Source organism: Stegodyphus dumicola, chromosome 7 (genome assembly GCF_044657685.1).
Source record: "Stegodyphus dumicola isolate Sdum_Otavi_A_Nest chromosome 7, ASM4465768v1".
In the NCBI taxonomy this organism is placed as follows: Eukaryota; Metazoa; Arthropoda; class Arachnida; order Araneae; family Eresidae; genus Stegodyphus; species Stegodyphus dumicola.
Window position 1 is genome coordinate 187366961 of NC_140774.1, and position 16176 is coordinate 187383136.

The 16176-nt window shown below is 31.1% G+C and overlaps 1 protein-coding gene and 1 long non-coding RNA gene across 3 annotated transcripts in view; both read left to right on the plus strand.

The window, feature by feature from the left end:
- Nucleotides 1-7637, plus strand: part of LOC118191926 (uncharacterized) — a 47464-nt gene extending 39827 nt beyond the window's left edge. Inside the window, exon 2 of one of the 2 annotated variants that reach the window (XR_004758698.2) lies at nucleotides 7068-7208. Coding sequence is in view for 1 of the 2 variants with exons in the window: in XM_035362793.2 (XP_035218684.1) it covers nucleotides 7068-7514 (447 nt within the window). In the remaining variant the exon portion in view is untranslated. Of the gene's footprint in view, nucleotides 1-7067 lie in introns of both variants that reach the window. The other variant, XM_035362793.2, reaches the window with a different exon arrangement.
- Nucleotides 7638-8667: 1030 nt separating this feature from the next.
- LOC146996589 (uncharacterized) lies at nucleotides 8668-15820 on the plus strand. Its single transcript, XR_004758699.2, has 2 exons — nucleotides 8668-9756; nucleotides 13027-15820. It is a non-coding gene; the product is annotated as an uncharacterized LOC146996589 (long non-coding RNA).
- Nucleotides 15821-16176: the final 356 nt, after the last annotated feature.

Genomic DNA, 16176 nt, shown 5'->3' on the forward strand with positions numbered 1-16176 from the left:
AGAATGCATTTTAAATTAGGCTAAAATGTTTTTGCCGTTTTTGGCATTATTAAAATATTTAGATGAAATATTTGAAGATAATTTAATTCTTGATTCCACAATATCTCCTTTGTGTGTCCCATGCATACTCTGGCTGAACTGAGACAGTAAACAAACTACTGTATGTGGATTACATTCCTGCTTTTAAGGACTTCAAACTGCGTAGCTCGTTGTCCTCCTGATGCAGGAACATACATGTGGAGTTCAACACATTGTTGCAGAATGACGAATGACATCGCAACAACTTGTTTTCCCGTTTCCTCATTGGGAGAGACAAACGTGAAACATTTTTTTTTAGTCCAAAGGGATTTGAATCCCGAAGGACTATTAGTTTCGTTTTGGCATTTTGCGTCGGACTCATAAATGTCGGTTCACTTTTCAAACTGTTGCCACAAAATGTTTGTTAGAGTCCTGCATTATATTTGAAGAAATTAAATAATGAAAAATCTGCATAAATGTATGTATATTTCTCGTATTGTGATAAAACAACGGTACATAGAGTCATCGAATTTTGAATAACGTAATCCTCCAACGAATATGAGCATGTGGAAGACCAAATTTGAAATTTGTTTTATGATCGATTTCCTATTTTTTAAAACTTTGACGAATTTTTGATTAACAAACTCAAGGATTTCAAAGCGAGCAATGGCAACGTTGTGCAGAAAAAACATTTTTATCTCCAGCGCGTGAGTCTCTGTATCGGAAATTCTAAAGATATGCTCGTTTTAAAACTATTTTGCGATATTGCTGTTGCACTGGATCTTATGGTTTAAGTGCGAGGAACATGATATTTAATAAAGAAAGGTAACACACAAAAGGTTAAAAAACGCCCCTTTGGACGTAATTTAAAATCTGAAACATCAGAGATATTCGTAATATCTCACAGTAGTTATATTTTAAGCTACTAAAACTCGAATAGAACTCAATTCAAAACAGAGAAATCTCACCGCCAATTCGCTACAATCAACAACATGAAGTTAAGAAAAACAACTGAACTGAGATGTTTTGATCGTGCACGAGACTGCACGATTTAAAAATTTTAATCGTGCACGAGAACCTTCTCCTGTTTTCTCGATTTTTCTGGATAGCAAAATAGTACAATTACGAGATATCTATTTATTAAAAAGTTCTCCTGTATTTTTAATTCCTTCGGCGTAGCTTTCGCTTCAAATAAGTCTCGTGCTACATTGCAAGGGAATATAAAACAATTTTGATTACAAATTCTAATGTGTACACCACATGACTTCCTTGTACGGAATATTAAATTACACGCATTTACTCTAGCGCTAGATTCACTTAACAGTATTGTATTTCGTTCATATTATAACTCATAATGCACAAAATTTATATCATTTAAAGAATAGAATTATCTAATCGTTGCCACATGTTCTATTCAAATACTATAATAAAGCTAGAATGATGCATAAAAGAAATTAAGCAAACAAAACAAAAAAGAAACATTTCACAAACGAATGAGTATTTCTCGTTCAATTAATTCAGTTCTCGCTTCGCGAGAAGGCAAAAATACATAAAAACTCAAAATATCCGTATTAAAAATTACGAAGTAAATCTTAAACACTTATTTCCTCGAAAAAATTCCAGAAATTATTAAGCATTATTTAATTGGCAATAATAAATGAAGGCGTTATCTTTGTTGTTGCGAAGCTAAGCTTCTCTAGATTGGCAACAAATCCACTAGTCTGCTGTTTCAAATGTAAACAATCAATGGCCGCCATAAAAAAAAAAAGGCTTAGCGGCACTTAAACAGCTTTAAAACTGTGGTTAATTCTAAAAATATTGCGTACAAATTTACTAAAGGCATAGAAACCTTAACCGGAAGATAAAAACAGCATAATTCAATCATTTTTAAAGCAAAAAATGTACAATTTACAAACACATAAGAGTAAAAAAACTGAGATCACTGAGCCGGGTAACAGAGTGGACATATATATATATAAATATATTTATGTACGTTTGGTGCGGCCGATTGCAACCAAAATACGAGGTGCACATCTACATGTTATAGTAGTCATATATACAAAATTTCAACGTTCTGAGGCTACTCGTTTTTGAGTTATGCGAGATACGTACATACGTTCGTACAGACGCCGCGAAAAATTGTCTTCAGAATTAATTTTAAAGCAGTTTTATAATTTTTTTGGAGGAAACGAGTCTTTTATTCTGTCCTTACGTACAGATATCACGCAAAAACATCATTAAATTGCATTCGATAGCGGTCAAAATGGATATTTTCGTTGAAATATGCTGCCTGAAATTTTTCGCGATTACAATACTTCCTTTTTACTTCGTACAAGGAATTAAAAAAGCTAAAACAAATACAAAATCCGTAACAATGTTGAATGTTGGAAACACATATTCGTGCGCTTTTGTTCATAAAAAGACTAGTATATGTAAGGATCGAACAGTAATATTCCGCAAAACAGTAATCTGAAAGTTGACGGATAATGTCCGATTGTGTGCCGAGCGGATGATGATTGACGCTTCTGGAAAAAAAAACGTTTGATGACAACACAAAGACGTTTTCGTTCCCACTTTGGTGCAAAATTGCCGTCTTATTAATAGACCTCGTTACTGATTGGGTCAGTAACTAAAACACGCGCGTTTGCATAAAATCTTTACTCTAAACATAGATACTGTACTATAGTTGCAGTTATCTTATTTTATTTTTTTTAACTAAATTCAGCTGGTTGCTGGTTTTTTTTTTTTTTATTTTATTTTATTTTTTTTATTTCAGTATGCAGATAAGCCAGCGTTCATCGCTAATTCTGCCGCCATTAATTTTTAGCGACAACTTCTGATTGTTCTTTTTTACCACGTGACCCCAACGCTTGCCTTGAACATAACTCGAAGGGGAATTACTGGATGAAAATCAGCTCACGAAATACTATTTCAAATACTAGCACTGCAGTCTCGGCGCAGTTTTTTAAATTCTTCTCAAGTCTGAGGAGCTTTTTCTTGCGTAGGAATGTCAACTATATCGCTGAAGCATCCGATTCAAGAAGTGGAAGGTTCTCTACATCGTTTTTATTTTAATGTTCTTTACCGTAGTTTTAAATTAGAATCTACGGATTTCGTGGAAGCAGTAAGAAAATCGCTCAGAGACAAATGCGGTAGATCCCACAACTTAAGCATAGAATATATCTCCAGAGTTCGTCATAACGAAGCCGAGAGATGTGCTTACACTTATGAATTTTCAGTTTTACATTCTGCTGTTGTTATTCACCACTTCCTTGAATTTCTTAAATCTGACGAAAGCCTCATCAAACGTCTACTGTGTTCGGAATCATTGGAGATATGTTGTCTAGGTGGCCGATCAATTCCTGAAGCAGTTGGAATTTGTAAAACTGTCAGTGATATACTTGAAAAACACAGATCGTCACCTCTGGTTTTGAAAATTACAGTTGTCAGTTTGCGTAAAGGATGGAGTACTAATGTTTGGAAAGTGCTGAAACTTCTAAAATAATAAATTCAATCATTCTCGGTCTATTTAAACCAAACTGAATACATTTAATAATAAAACATTATACGTAAACATTTAGTAATAATTTAGCAATACACATAAGCATTAAAATAAGATTTACAACAGTTACAGGTCAGCTACGCTTTTAGCGACCGAATTCTACGAACGACAAATCTCAAAAGCGTGTTGCCAACGCAGGGCAACGAAAAGGTGGAAATTAATTCGATAGGCGTGGAAGTAAACAAGCACTAAATTATCTAAATAGAAAAGTATAAAATTTAATTTCATTATTAGAACAATTAGATGAGATATTTGAAGTTAATTTAATTTTTAATTTCAAAATAGCCTACAGATTCTAAGATAGAAAGATAGATTTTTTATAAATTTTTTAAATTGCAAGACGTTGTGAAGTCTTAGTTTTTCAACATGGAAGTTTAAAATTATAAGAAATGTAATTATTGGTAAAACTTGAACGATTTAAAAATGTTTTCCGAAATTGGTGGATTACATACAGTAAATTTTATTTGAATGATTGTTTTCTAATTTATCCGACAATGTAACAACTATAATTCTTCGATGATTAATCTGATTCAGGATGAGCTGCCGATGGATAACCAAAGGTATTAAAACTGATAAAAAAATAGCTTAAATTTAAAAAAAAAAAAAATAAAAAATAAAAAAAAAAAAATCTGAAATGTTTCAGATTTTAAATTACGTCCAAAGGGACGTTTTTTTAACGTTTTGAGTGTTACCTTTATTTATTAAATATCATGTTCTTTGCACTTAAACCATAAAATTCAGTTCAAGAGCAATATCGCAAAATAATGTTAAATTAAGCATATCTTTAGAATTTCCGATATACACAGTCTCGCGAGCTGGAGATAAAAGTATTTTTTTTTCTATATAACGTTGCCATTTCTCGCTTTTAAAGCATTGAGTTTGTAAATCAAAAATTCGTTAAAGTTTAACAAAATATAAAATCTATAATAAAACAAATTCCAAATTTGGGATTTCAGATGCCCATATTCGCAGTAGGATTTCGTCATTCAAAATTCGATGGCTCTATTTACCATTGTTTTATCACAATGCGAGAAATAGACAATCATTTATGCAGATTTTTCATTATTTAATTTCTTCAAATATAATGCAGGACTCTAACATTTTGTGGCAACAGTTTGAAAAGTGAACCGACGTTTATGAGTCCGACGCAAAATCGCAAAATGAAAACAATAGTCCTTCAGGGACAAAGCCCCTTTGGACTAAAAAAAATCTGAAATGTTTCAGATTTTAAATTACGTCCAAAGGGGCGTTTTTTAACATTTTGTGTGTTACCTTTCTTTATTAAATATCATGTTCCTCGCACTTAAACCATAAGATCCAGTGCAACAGCAATATCGCAAAATAGTTTTAAAACGAGCATATCTTTAGAATTTCCGATACAGAGACTCACGCGCTGGAGATAAAAATGTTTTTTCTGCACAACGTTGCCATTGCTCGCTTTGAAATCCTTGAGTTTGTTAATCAAAAATTCGTCAAAGTTTTAAAAAATAGGAAATCGATCATAAAGCAAATTTCAAATTTCAAATTTGGTCTTCCACATGCTCATATTCGTTGGAGGATTACGTTATTCAAAATTCGATGACTCTATGTACCGTTGTTTTATCACAATACGAGAAATATACATACATTTATGCAGATTTTTCATTATTTAATTTCTTCAAATATAATGCAGGACTCTAACAAACATTTTGTGGCAACAGTTTGAAAAGTGAACCGACATTTATGAGTCCGACGCAAAATGCCAAAACGAAACTAATAGTCCTTCGGGATTCAAATCCCTTTGGACTAAAAAAAAAAAAAAAAGTTAAAAAAAAATCTCTTTGAAATGCTTAAGAACCTTTCGACAATCTTATTGTGCACCGTTCTCGTTCTCTTATTTTCCATCTTTGCTCTATGAAATACAACACAGATATGAGCACCCACGCAATCTATTTATAAAGTTATTTTATTCCTTATACATTTTAAATTATAACACATATGTTAGAGAAAACTGGATATTTTGTATACGGAAAGTCAGATATATTTAATCCAGATATTTCGTTCTGCACATGTCTAACAATCAAGCAATATCACGTAAAAATATATTTTTGTGTTATAATGTGAGTGTTATTCTGATGTCTTATTTAATGGAACAAGAAACAATATTATGTATTTTTGACTAATAAAAATTACTTTTATGCATTATAAATTTTAAATTTGAACATATATTTTAGCAAAAAACTGAATATTTTGTATAGGGAAAATTAGATATATTTATTCCGGATATTTTGTTCTGCTCACGCAATATCACGTGAAAAATAGCTTTTGTTTTAGAATGTGTTATTTTTATCTTCCGAACACGAAACAATATTATGTGTGACTAATAATTATTACTTTTATTCCTTATAGATTTCAAACTATAACACCTATTTTAGAGAAAAACTGGATATATTAAATAGGGAAAATTAAATATATTTAATCCCGATATTTTGTTCTGCTCATGTGCAATACTCATGCAATATCATGTGAAAATTAGTTTTTGTTTTAGAATGTGTTATTTTTATCTTCCGAACAAGAAACAATATTATATATTTTGAATAATAATAATTACCTTTATTTCTTATAGATTTCAAACTATAACACTTTTTTTAGAGAAAAACTGGATATATTAAATAGGGAAAATTAGATATATTTAATCCGGATATTCTGTTTTGCACGGCTGTAACACTCAATAGATAATAGATTCCTTATACATTTTATAATACTCGAATACTTAATAGATTCCTTATACATTTTAAATTATAACGCATATTTTAGCAAAAAAAGTGGATATATTGTATAGGGAAAATTAGATATATTTAATCCGGACATTTTTGTCCTGCACAAGTGTAATATTCATGCAATATCACATAAAAATTAGTTTTTGTTTCATAATGTGACTGTTAATTCTGATATCTTATTTAATGGGAAATGAAACAATATTATGTTTATTCGACTAGTAATAATTACTTTTATTCCTTAGAGATTTCATATTACAACACCTATTTCAGCAAAAAACTAGACACATTGTTTAGGGAAAATTAAATATGTTTAATCCGTATATTTTTTTTCTGCATAGGTGTAATACTGTAGTATCACGTGAAAATTAGTTTTTGTTTTATAGTGTGTGTGTGTGTTATTCTGATATCTTACTTAATGGAACAAGAACCAATATTATTCATTTTTGACTAATAATAATTACTTTTTTTCCTTATAGATTTCAAACTATAACACCTATTTTAGCAAAAAAACTGGATATATTAAATAGGGAAAATTAGATATATTTAATCCGGATATTCTGTTTTGCACAGGTGTAACACTCATGCAGTATCACGTAAAAATTAGTTTTTGTTTTATAATGTGTGTGTTCTTCTGATATCTTATTTAATGGAACAAGAACCAATATTATGTATTTTTGACTAATAATAATTGCATTTAACAATTAATTGTCATATATATATATTTTTAGGAAATTTTTAGAAACATGAAAGATGAAGCTTACTTATTTTTTCTGGATAACAGTGAAGGCGATTATTACGAGATAGTAGAGGAAGGAGCTCAATTGTATAGTAACTGCAAACTGAAACAAGCGCGTTTGCATGAAGTCTATACATTGAACACAGATTCTTTACGGCATGAAACGGAATATTTATATCATACCTTTGAAAAGCTATGTAAGACTCACACAGTTGTATCTAGCGGAACTTGGAAGAAGGTGAAACTAACTGGAGATGCTCCGAGCTGTGCAAAACATCCACTATCAAAAGTTCGTATATCAAGTACTAGTAAAATTGAAGACATTTTGAAGAAACAGGACCAGAAGTTGATAGAAGCTCATGAGTTAGAAATCCAGGATTTGATAAATAGTTTCAACAATATTGAAAACAGAGATTTTGATTTTAAATTTTTTAACTGATTTAAGAGTCACGAAACTCATCTGTACTTTTCAGCGATTTAATGTCACTAAGCTGAATATCATATTCTTGTAAATATTGAAAACCATAGAGAATAAAATTTCCTGTAATTCTGTAAAAAAAAATTATTTATTACATTATATGCGATTTCTTCCCCACTTCCAGCATGCCTTCGTTGGTGTACTGGTAGCACACTCGGTGTGTATTCGAGAGTCCAGGTTCGAGTCTCGGCGAGGGCATTGCACATTTTTCACATCTGCTTTAAAAAATAACATAACAACTCTGCAACATTAACAAAAATTCGAATGGTTTAAAACTGAAAAGTTGCAGGATTTAAGCGATAAAACTATGAAAAAATTACGAATCCTTAATAGATTCCTTATACATTTTAAATTATAACACGTATTTTAGCAAAAAACTAGGTATATTGTATAGGGAAAATTAGATATATTTAATCCGGACATTTTTGTCCTGCACAAGTGTAATATTCATGCAATATCACATAAAAATTAATTTTTGTTTTATAATGTGAGTGTTATTCTGATATCTTATTTAATGGGAAATGAAACAATATTATGTTTATTCGACTAATAATAATTACTTTATTCATAATAGATTTCAAATTATAACACCTATTTCTGCAAAAAACTGGATACATTGTATAGGGACAATTAGATATATTTAATCCGTATATTTTTGTTCTGCATAGGTGTAATATTCACCCAATATCACGCAAAAATGAGTTTTTGTTTTATAATGTGAGTGTTATTCTGATATCTTATTTAATGGGAAATGAAACAATATTATGTTTATTCGACTAATAATAATTACTTTTATTCTTGATAGATTTCAAATAATAACATTTATTTCATCAAAAAACTGGATACATTGTATAGAGAAAATTAGATATATTTAATCCGTATATTTTTGTTCTGCATAGGTGTAATATTCACGCAATATCACGCAAAAATGAGTTTTTGTTTTATAATGTGGGTGTTATTCTGTTATCTTATTTAATGGAACAAGAAACAATATTATGTACTTTTGACTAGTAATATTTGCTTTGAACAATTAATTACCATATATATATTTATTTATTTAGGAAATGCTTAGTAACATGAAAGATCTCAGAAATTAGGAATGTTTATTACAGTAAAAACTTCATTTTAAGTGAAAAATCTTTGCAAATGAATGAGAAAGCAAATGAATGAGAAGCAAAATGAAGGAGAAAAATAGGTAACACTAAATCATTATGGCGAAAAGTAATTCTTTCTATTTTTTTTTAAATCAATAGCATAAATTTTATTTATGCTGCTGTTATTTAGAGGCAAACACCCAGTTTCAAAGCAAATATATGAATAAAAACGATCGTGATATTGCACTTTCGCCATCAGATAAATAAATGCTGTTTTCTAGCTGATAACGATAAGTCGGAGGGAAAATTACCAGATAAAAATTAGCTCATAAAGTCTTGGTGTAATTTGTATTTAAATTCTGCTCAATGCTGACGAGTTTTTGTTTGCTTAGGAATGTTTAATGTATCTCTGAAGCATCCCATTAGGGAAGTGGAAAGTTTTCTACATCGTTTTCATTTCATGTTCTTTACCGGAGTTTTAAATTAGAATCTACAGAATTCATGCGAGCAGTAAAAAAAATCGCTGACAGACAAATTCGATGGGTCCCACAACTTAAGCCTAAAAACGTGTATCCCTAAACTTCGTTATACTAAAGCAGACCGATGTGCTTATATGTACGGATTTTCAGTTTTACATTCTGCTGTTGTTATTCACCACTTTCTTCAACTTCTGAAATATGAAGAAAACCTCATCGAACGTCTAGTATCTTCGGAGTCATTCGAGATATGTTGTTTAGGTGGTCGATCAATTCCTGAAGCAGTTGGAATTTGCAAAATTGTCAGTGATATACTAGAAAAGCACGAAGAACAAAGATCGTCACCTCTGGTTTTGAAAATTAGAGTTGTCAATTTGTGTAAAGGATGGAGTACTGATATTTGGAAACTGCAGAAACTTCTAAGGAAAGATCCCTAGGATCCTGTGCAATCCTAAAAAAATAAAACTAACCTTCCAATTCTTAGAAGGTGATTTGACTAAATTTGACTCTGAGCATGTCGTTGATGCTATTCGAAAATCTGATTTCATTACCATAGTGAAATTTATTTCCGAGTTGATTTTGCGTACTAAGACGGAATCACCAAATAAGACTGTTGTTCGTTCAACGATAAAAGTAAGTTATTTTTATTATTATACAAACTTTATTTATCAATTAGAACTTCAAAGTATTACTTGTAAAACATTTTAATCACTAAATAATAATAATAATAATAATAATAATAAAGGTTTTTATATTTTAAGTCACGTCCAAAAGGTTTTTTTTTAAACTTTTTTGTGTTACATTTATTTATTAAATATCATGTTCTTCGCACTTAAATCATAAAATTCAGTTCAATAGCAATATCGCAAAATAATTTTAAAATCAGCATATCTTTAGAATTTCCAATATGCAGTCTCACGCGCTGGAGATAAAAATTTTTTTTCTGTACAACGTTGCCATGGCTCGCTTTGAAATGCTTGAGTTTGTTAATCAAAAATTCGTTAAAGTTTTACAAAATATGCAATCGATAATAAAACAAATTCCAAATTTTGTCTTTCAGATTCCCATATTCGCAGTAGGTTTATGTTATTAAAAACTGGATGGCTCTAGGTACCGTTGTTTTATCACAATGCGAGAAACATTTGTGCAAATTCTTCATTATTTTGTTTCTTTAAATATAACACAGGGCGATAATACTTTGTGGCAACAGTTCGAAAAGTGATTCGCCGTTTGTAGAGAGTCGACGCAAAATCGCAAAATGAAAACAATAGTTCTTCAAGAACAAAGCCCCTTTTGGCCTAATAATCTATCGATGAATTTTAGCTTTAATTTAAAACCTTTAGGTTCTTTTGCTCTAACTAAAATGTGAATTTTTTAGCCCAAACGGGACATCAGTTCCGGATATCTCGTAACGGCATTTTGCGTCTAAAAACTTAAATGCGTTGTATCACTTTTTCAGATTGCTGCCACCAAATATTATTGCTCGGTATTATATTTAAAGAAATTAAATAATGGAGCATCTGCATGAGTTTATGTATATTTCTGGAGGTGTGAAATTATAAAGGGTACTTAGAGCCATCAAATTTTGAATAACGCAGAGGACTCCACTCGAGTATGTCCACCCGGACGCACGCATTTTGAATGTTTTATTAGCTATTTCATATTTTGTAAAACTTAAACGAAGTTTTGATTAACAAACTTTGTACGGTGGCTGTGGCAACACTGTACGGAATACAACATTTCAATTTTCAGCGCACGAGTCTATCTATTGGAAATTCTTAACAATATACTGTTTTGAATATTCTGTGATTTTGCTGTTGATTCGAATTTTTAAAGTAAACACACAAAACATTAATAATAAAAAAACGAACAAAAGTTTTGTAAAGCCATCTTAATAATAAAACTGAACATTGGTATGATAAACTGAGAAAAGACAGAAAAAAATAAATAAAAAACATTAAAATATACGCCAATACTTACAGCTGCATTGGAATTCTAAGCTTATAAATTCTATGCTTTTAAAATTTTTGTAATTTTGCTGTTGAATTGTATATGGCGTAATTTCAAAGAAAATGATGCTGAATAATAATAAAAGACTAATAGAAGGGAGTGTACGGCAGACTCGTAGGCTGCGTGCTCAAAGAAAGCTTAAAAAACCTAACAAATCCTTTTGGGCGACTTTAAAATCTGGAAACTTTTAAATGTTTTAGCCCAAAGGGCATTCGACTGGAAGGGCTATTAATTTCGTTTTGGCATTTTGCGTTGATTCACTTTTGAAACTTTCACCACTAAATATTACAGCCCTGTATTATATTCAAAGAGATAAATAATAAAGAATCAGCATGAATATATGGATATTTCTCGCATTGGGATAAAACAACGGTACCTAGAGCCATACAATTTTTAATAACTTACGTTTCCCCTTCCACCCGAATATTGGAATTTGTTTTATTATCTATTTCATATTTTGTGAAACTTTACCGAATTTTTTATTAACAAACTCATCGATTTCAAAGCGAGCAATGGCAATACTTAAAGGGGGGAAAAAATAGCTCCAGCATTCCGAGATTGTGTATCGGAAATTGTAAAGATATGCTCATTTTAAAATTATTTTGCGATATTGCACTGGAATTGAATTTTATGGTTTAAGTACGAAGAAAATGATATTTAATAAATAAAGGTAACACATAAAACGTTAAAAAGAAACACCTTCTGGACGTAATGTAAAATCTCAAAGCATTCAGATTTTTTTAAAAATATATTTTATTTTATTTATTTTTATAGTGTCATTAAATATTTTTCTCCCAGATGAGTTTATCGCTTTTGTGGTAGTTTGTATTCCAATGGGTGTATCGCGTTTTATACCTGAAACACGATAAATGTTTTATCTTATTTAACCCATTGATATCAGGTGACAAAGTTGACTTTTATCGTCTGCAAGTTCTTCTGATGCCATTATTTCAAAAAATAGACTTGGACTCGTATCTTTCAGTAATGTAAACATTCATCAATCGCAAAATAGAATGAAATGTGCAAAGGAATTAATGCAAAGTCATTGCATTAATTCCTTAATTAACGTGAGTGTTATTCTGATACATTTTTAACGAACAAGAAACAATATTATACTTTTATAAGTACTTTTACGCCTTATAGATTTTAAATCATAACGCATATTTTAGCAAAAAAACTAAATATGGTTAATCTTTGGATTATGGTAACTTAACTATTTTTTGGCGAAAATTTGGCGACCAACCCTGCTACAGCAACCTGCTAGTTTTTGTTTGGACGCCATTTTGTTTTCACAAAGTAAAGTCATGTTTTTTTTTTTTTTTTTTTTTTTCCTTTACTCAACATTTTTTTCCAACAATCTGCTAGCCGAATTATGCTTATGCTAGAACTTTTATGGAACAAAAGTGCTTAATCATGACGAAGATTAGGTGCGAAATTGGGAGAAAGTACAGAATCGCAAACTGCTTACCGCGTTTTTAAGGATTGCACATACACGGTTTCATCCATGTACACGTCGACCTATTTTCACTTAAAAAAAACATCCCAGAATTGCACAAAAATGGCATTGTGCACACTCTTGACTTTATCCATGTACACTGCTGAAGTCCTAGCTAGTAACCTATATGGCTTTACCAAAATGTCGCCAAACTACCTGTTACCATATTCCAAAGATTAGCCCTAAATATTATTAATAGGGAAAATTTGATATAATTAATCCGGATATTTTGTTCTGCACAGGTGTAAAACTCACGCAATATCACGTAAAAATTACTTTTTCTTTTATAATGTGTTATTCTGATATCTTATTAATGGAACAAGAACCAATATTATGTATTTTTGACTAATAATAATTGCCTTTAACAATTAATTGTCATATATATATATATTTTTTAGGAAATTTTTAGAAACATGAAAGAGGAATCTTACTTATTTTTTCTGGATAACAGTGAAGGTGGATATTCTGACATAGTAGAGAAAGGAGCTCAATTGTATAGTAACTTCAAACTGAAACAAGCCCTTTTGCGTGAAGTCTATACATTGGACATAGATTCTCTACGGCATGAAACCGAATATTTATATCATACCTTTGAAAAGCTATGTAAGACTCACATTATTGTATCCAGCGGAACTTGGAAGAAGGTGAAGCTAACTAGAGATACTCCGAGTTGTGCAAAACTTCCACAATCAAAAATTCGTCCATCAAGTAATAGTAATATTGAAGATATTTTGAAGAAACAGGACCAAAACTTGATAAAAGCTCATTAGTTAGAAATCCAAGACTTGATAAATAGTTTCAACAATATTGAAAACTGAGATTTTGCTTTTAAAATTTTTAACCGATTTAATAATCCCGAAAGTCATCTAAACTTTACAGTCATTTAATGTCACTAAGCTGAACATTACATTCTTGTAAATATTGGAAGGCGTACAGAATAAAATTTCCTGTAATTTTGTAAAAAACAAATTTATTTATTACATTATATGCTACTTCTCCCCTCCCCTTCCAGTATGCCTTCGTGGTGTAACGGTAAAACACTCGCCGCATATTCGAGATGTCCAGGTTCGAGTCTCTGGGAGGGCATTGCTCATTTTTCATGTCTCCTGCTTCAGAATAACCTAATGACTCAGTGGCGCCCGAACTAAAATGTGGTGATGAACAATAATTTGCCACTAGCAGGACTTGGTCACTGAAACCCCTAATCTGCAGTCGCCTTATAAAAAGGGAAGTACAGTCAAAAGTCGTTAATCCGGACTCGTCGGGACTTCGGCGAACCCGGATTATCGATTTTTCCGGATTATAGATCATCAGTTTAAATCTCGTAAGATGGCATGCAGAAATTCTAAAATTAAAAATATGAAACCGTAATTTATAAAATAAAGAACAATTATGATCTAAAGGGTATCAAAATTTACAAAAAAAAAAAAAAAAAAAAAAAAAAAAAAAAGCTTAATATTTATTTGTTTACTTTATTAAACATTTCTCTCAATGTAAGTTGTTTAAGTTGCTTCATTTTATGTGATAATACTTTCTCTTTAATTCTATAAAAAGACATAATTTCTTGTTCAGTTACAAAGTTCCGCTGTTCAAGTCCCGTTAATTGTTGTGCCGAGAATACCGACTAACTTGTCAATCGAAATTTTTTCGTTTTCACTAACCTCTCTGTCACATTCTTCATGTCTTGATCCATTTTCTGCAGCAATTCCACTTTTTGTTTGTTGGACATCGAAATATACTTTCGTTTTGTAGATCCTTTGGAAGTTCCAGCATCGGAAAATCTATTTGACATAATCGAAAGTTCAAGTTTACTTTTATAAAATTGCTCTTACAGTCTGCAAAAAATAATAAGTGAGATCCAATTCGAAGATTAAGGAACAACGCAATCATTAACATTAACTGAAATAGATAATTAGATAATTTTAGCTTACACCGTCCGTTATACATTAAACGCGCAGGCGAAAACGAATTCTGCACTTGCGCACACGCATTTACGCGCACGCGTAAAACGCCTGTGCGCATGCGCCAACGGGGCGCATGCGCAGAAAGTTTTTAGCTTTGAAGTCCGGATTATAGATTATTCCGGATTATGGGTGTCTGAATTAACGACTTTTGACTGTATATAAGGTATTTTCTCCCTTCTCGCAACATGTCGTCATTGTTTAACAGTAACACATTCGGTGCATACTCGAGAAGTCGAAGTTGGGAGGGCATTGCACATGTGTTACATCACATCTCCTGCTTCAAAAAATAACCTAATGACTCTAGAATATTAATAAATAATTAATTGGAATTATTTGATATTGAAATGTTCCAGTATTTCGAAGATAAGAGTAAGAGCAAATTACGAATTTTGGAAACGTCAGTTTTCTCAGAAAGTAGGAATCGTATATTACAGTAAAACTCCCTTTTAACTGGAAATTTTCTCAGTAAAATGAGCTGCTGAGAAGAAATGGGTAACACACACTGAAGTCGAAAATCAATCATTTCTACTTTTTTAAAAGCAATTTTTATTTATGCTGTTATTATTTAGAGGTAAATATGTATTTTATGTAATTAACAAATGTCTTTAATAATTTTGTAAAAATTGAGAGAATGTGCAATCTCTGTCCATAGATTAGAGTTAACTGGGCCACTAGTTATTTTTCATGCAATAACTGTAGTGGCCCAGTTATTGCATGAGAAGTAATTATTTTTTATTTCAAGTATTTTATATTTTTTCATGATTGCTTGATTTTGGTTTCCAAACGTTGCTATCCTAGTAGCGTCGCATTTTGATAACTGAACAATAAAAAGCAATAAACTTAGCTATTTGTTTGTAATTCATGCTGTTCCTAATCATAATTTAATTGAACATTAGTAGCCAAGGCCACAAGTTTTCAAATATCATCAAATTTACTGATTAACTATGACAATTAAAACATCCTCTGAAGACGAGTATTGTCGTTGTTGGCTAATGTTCAGTTGTCCGATACTAATATCAGCCCAAGCCTACGAAATTCCACGTGGCAAGAAGCGCAAGATATGGCTGTCGTTGGACATATTCAAAAACCACATTAATTAAGTACTGACTATTTAATAGTTATTTAGAATTAAATGCTTCAAATTATGCATTTTTGATTTGTACATAATCTAACTGACTGAATCTTTAAAAATGTTTACTAACAATAAAACCCTGGATTGTACGTTTGCTTTATTTAGTATATCATTTTTTAAATGTCCACTACTCAGTCTTGCATAAAAAATGTGCTATTTGGGTAAAAATCCCATAATCAGCCTCTAAATAAAAAATTTTCCCAAAAAGAGTGGCCACCTCCTTCTTTAGCAATTATATCCTATGTAGAATATGTGGTGTTATCAGGTTCAATGTTTCTTCTTACCTTCTTCGGAAACATACAATGACCTGACTAGAACAGAGAGCTTACTAAAGCTATGTTCACTAATTGTAGTAAGTAGACAGGATACAGACGAAGGGTATACAAAACCCTTTATTTTTCTTTATATACAATGACTTCCGTACTTCGGAATACAATGACCCTCCACTCGGG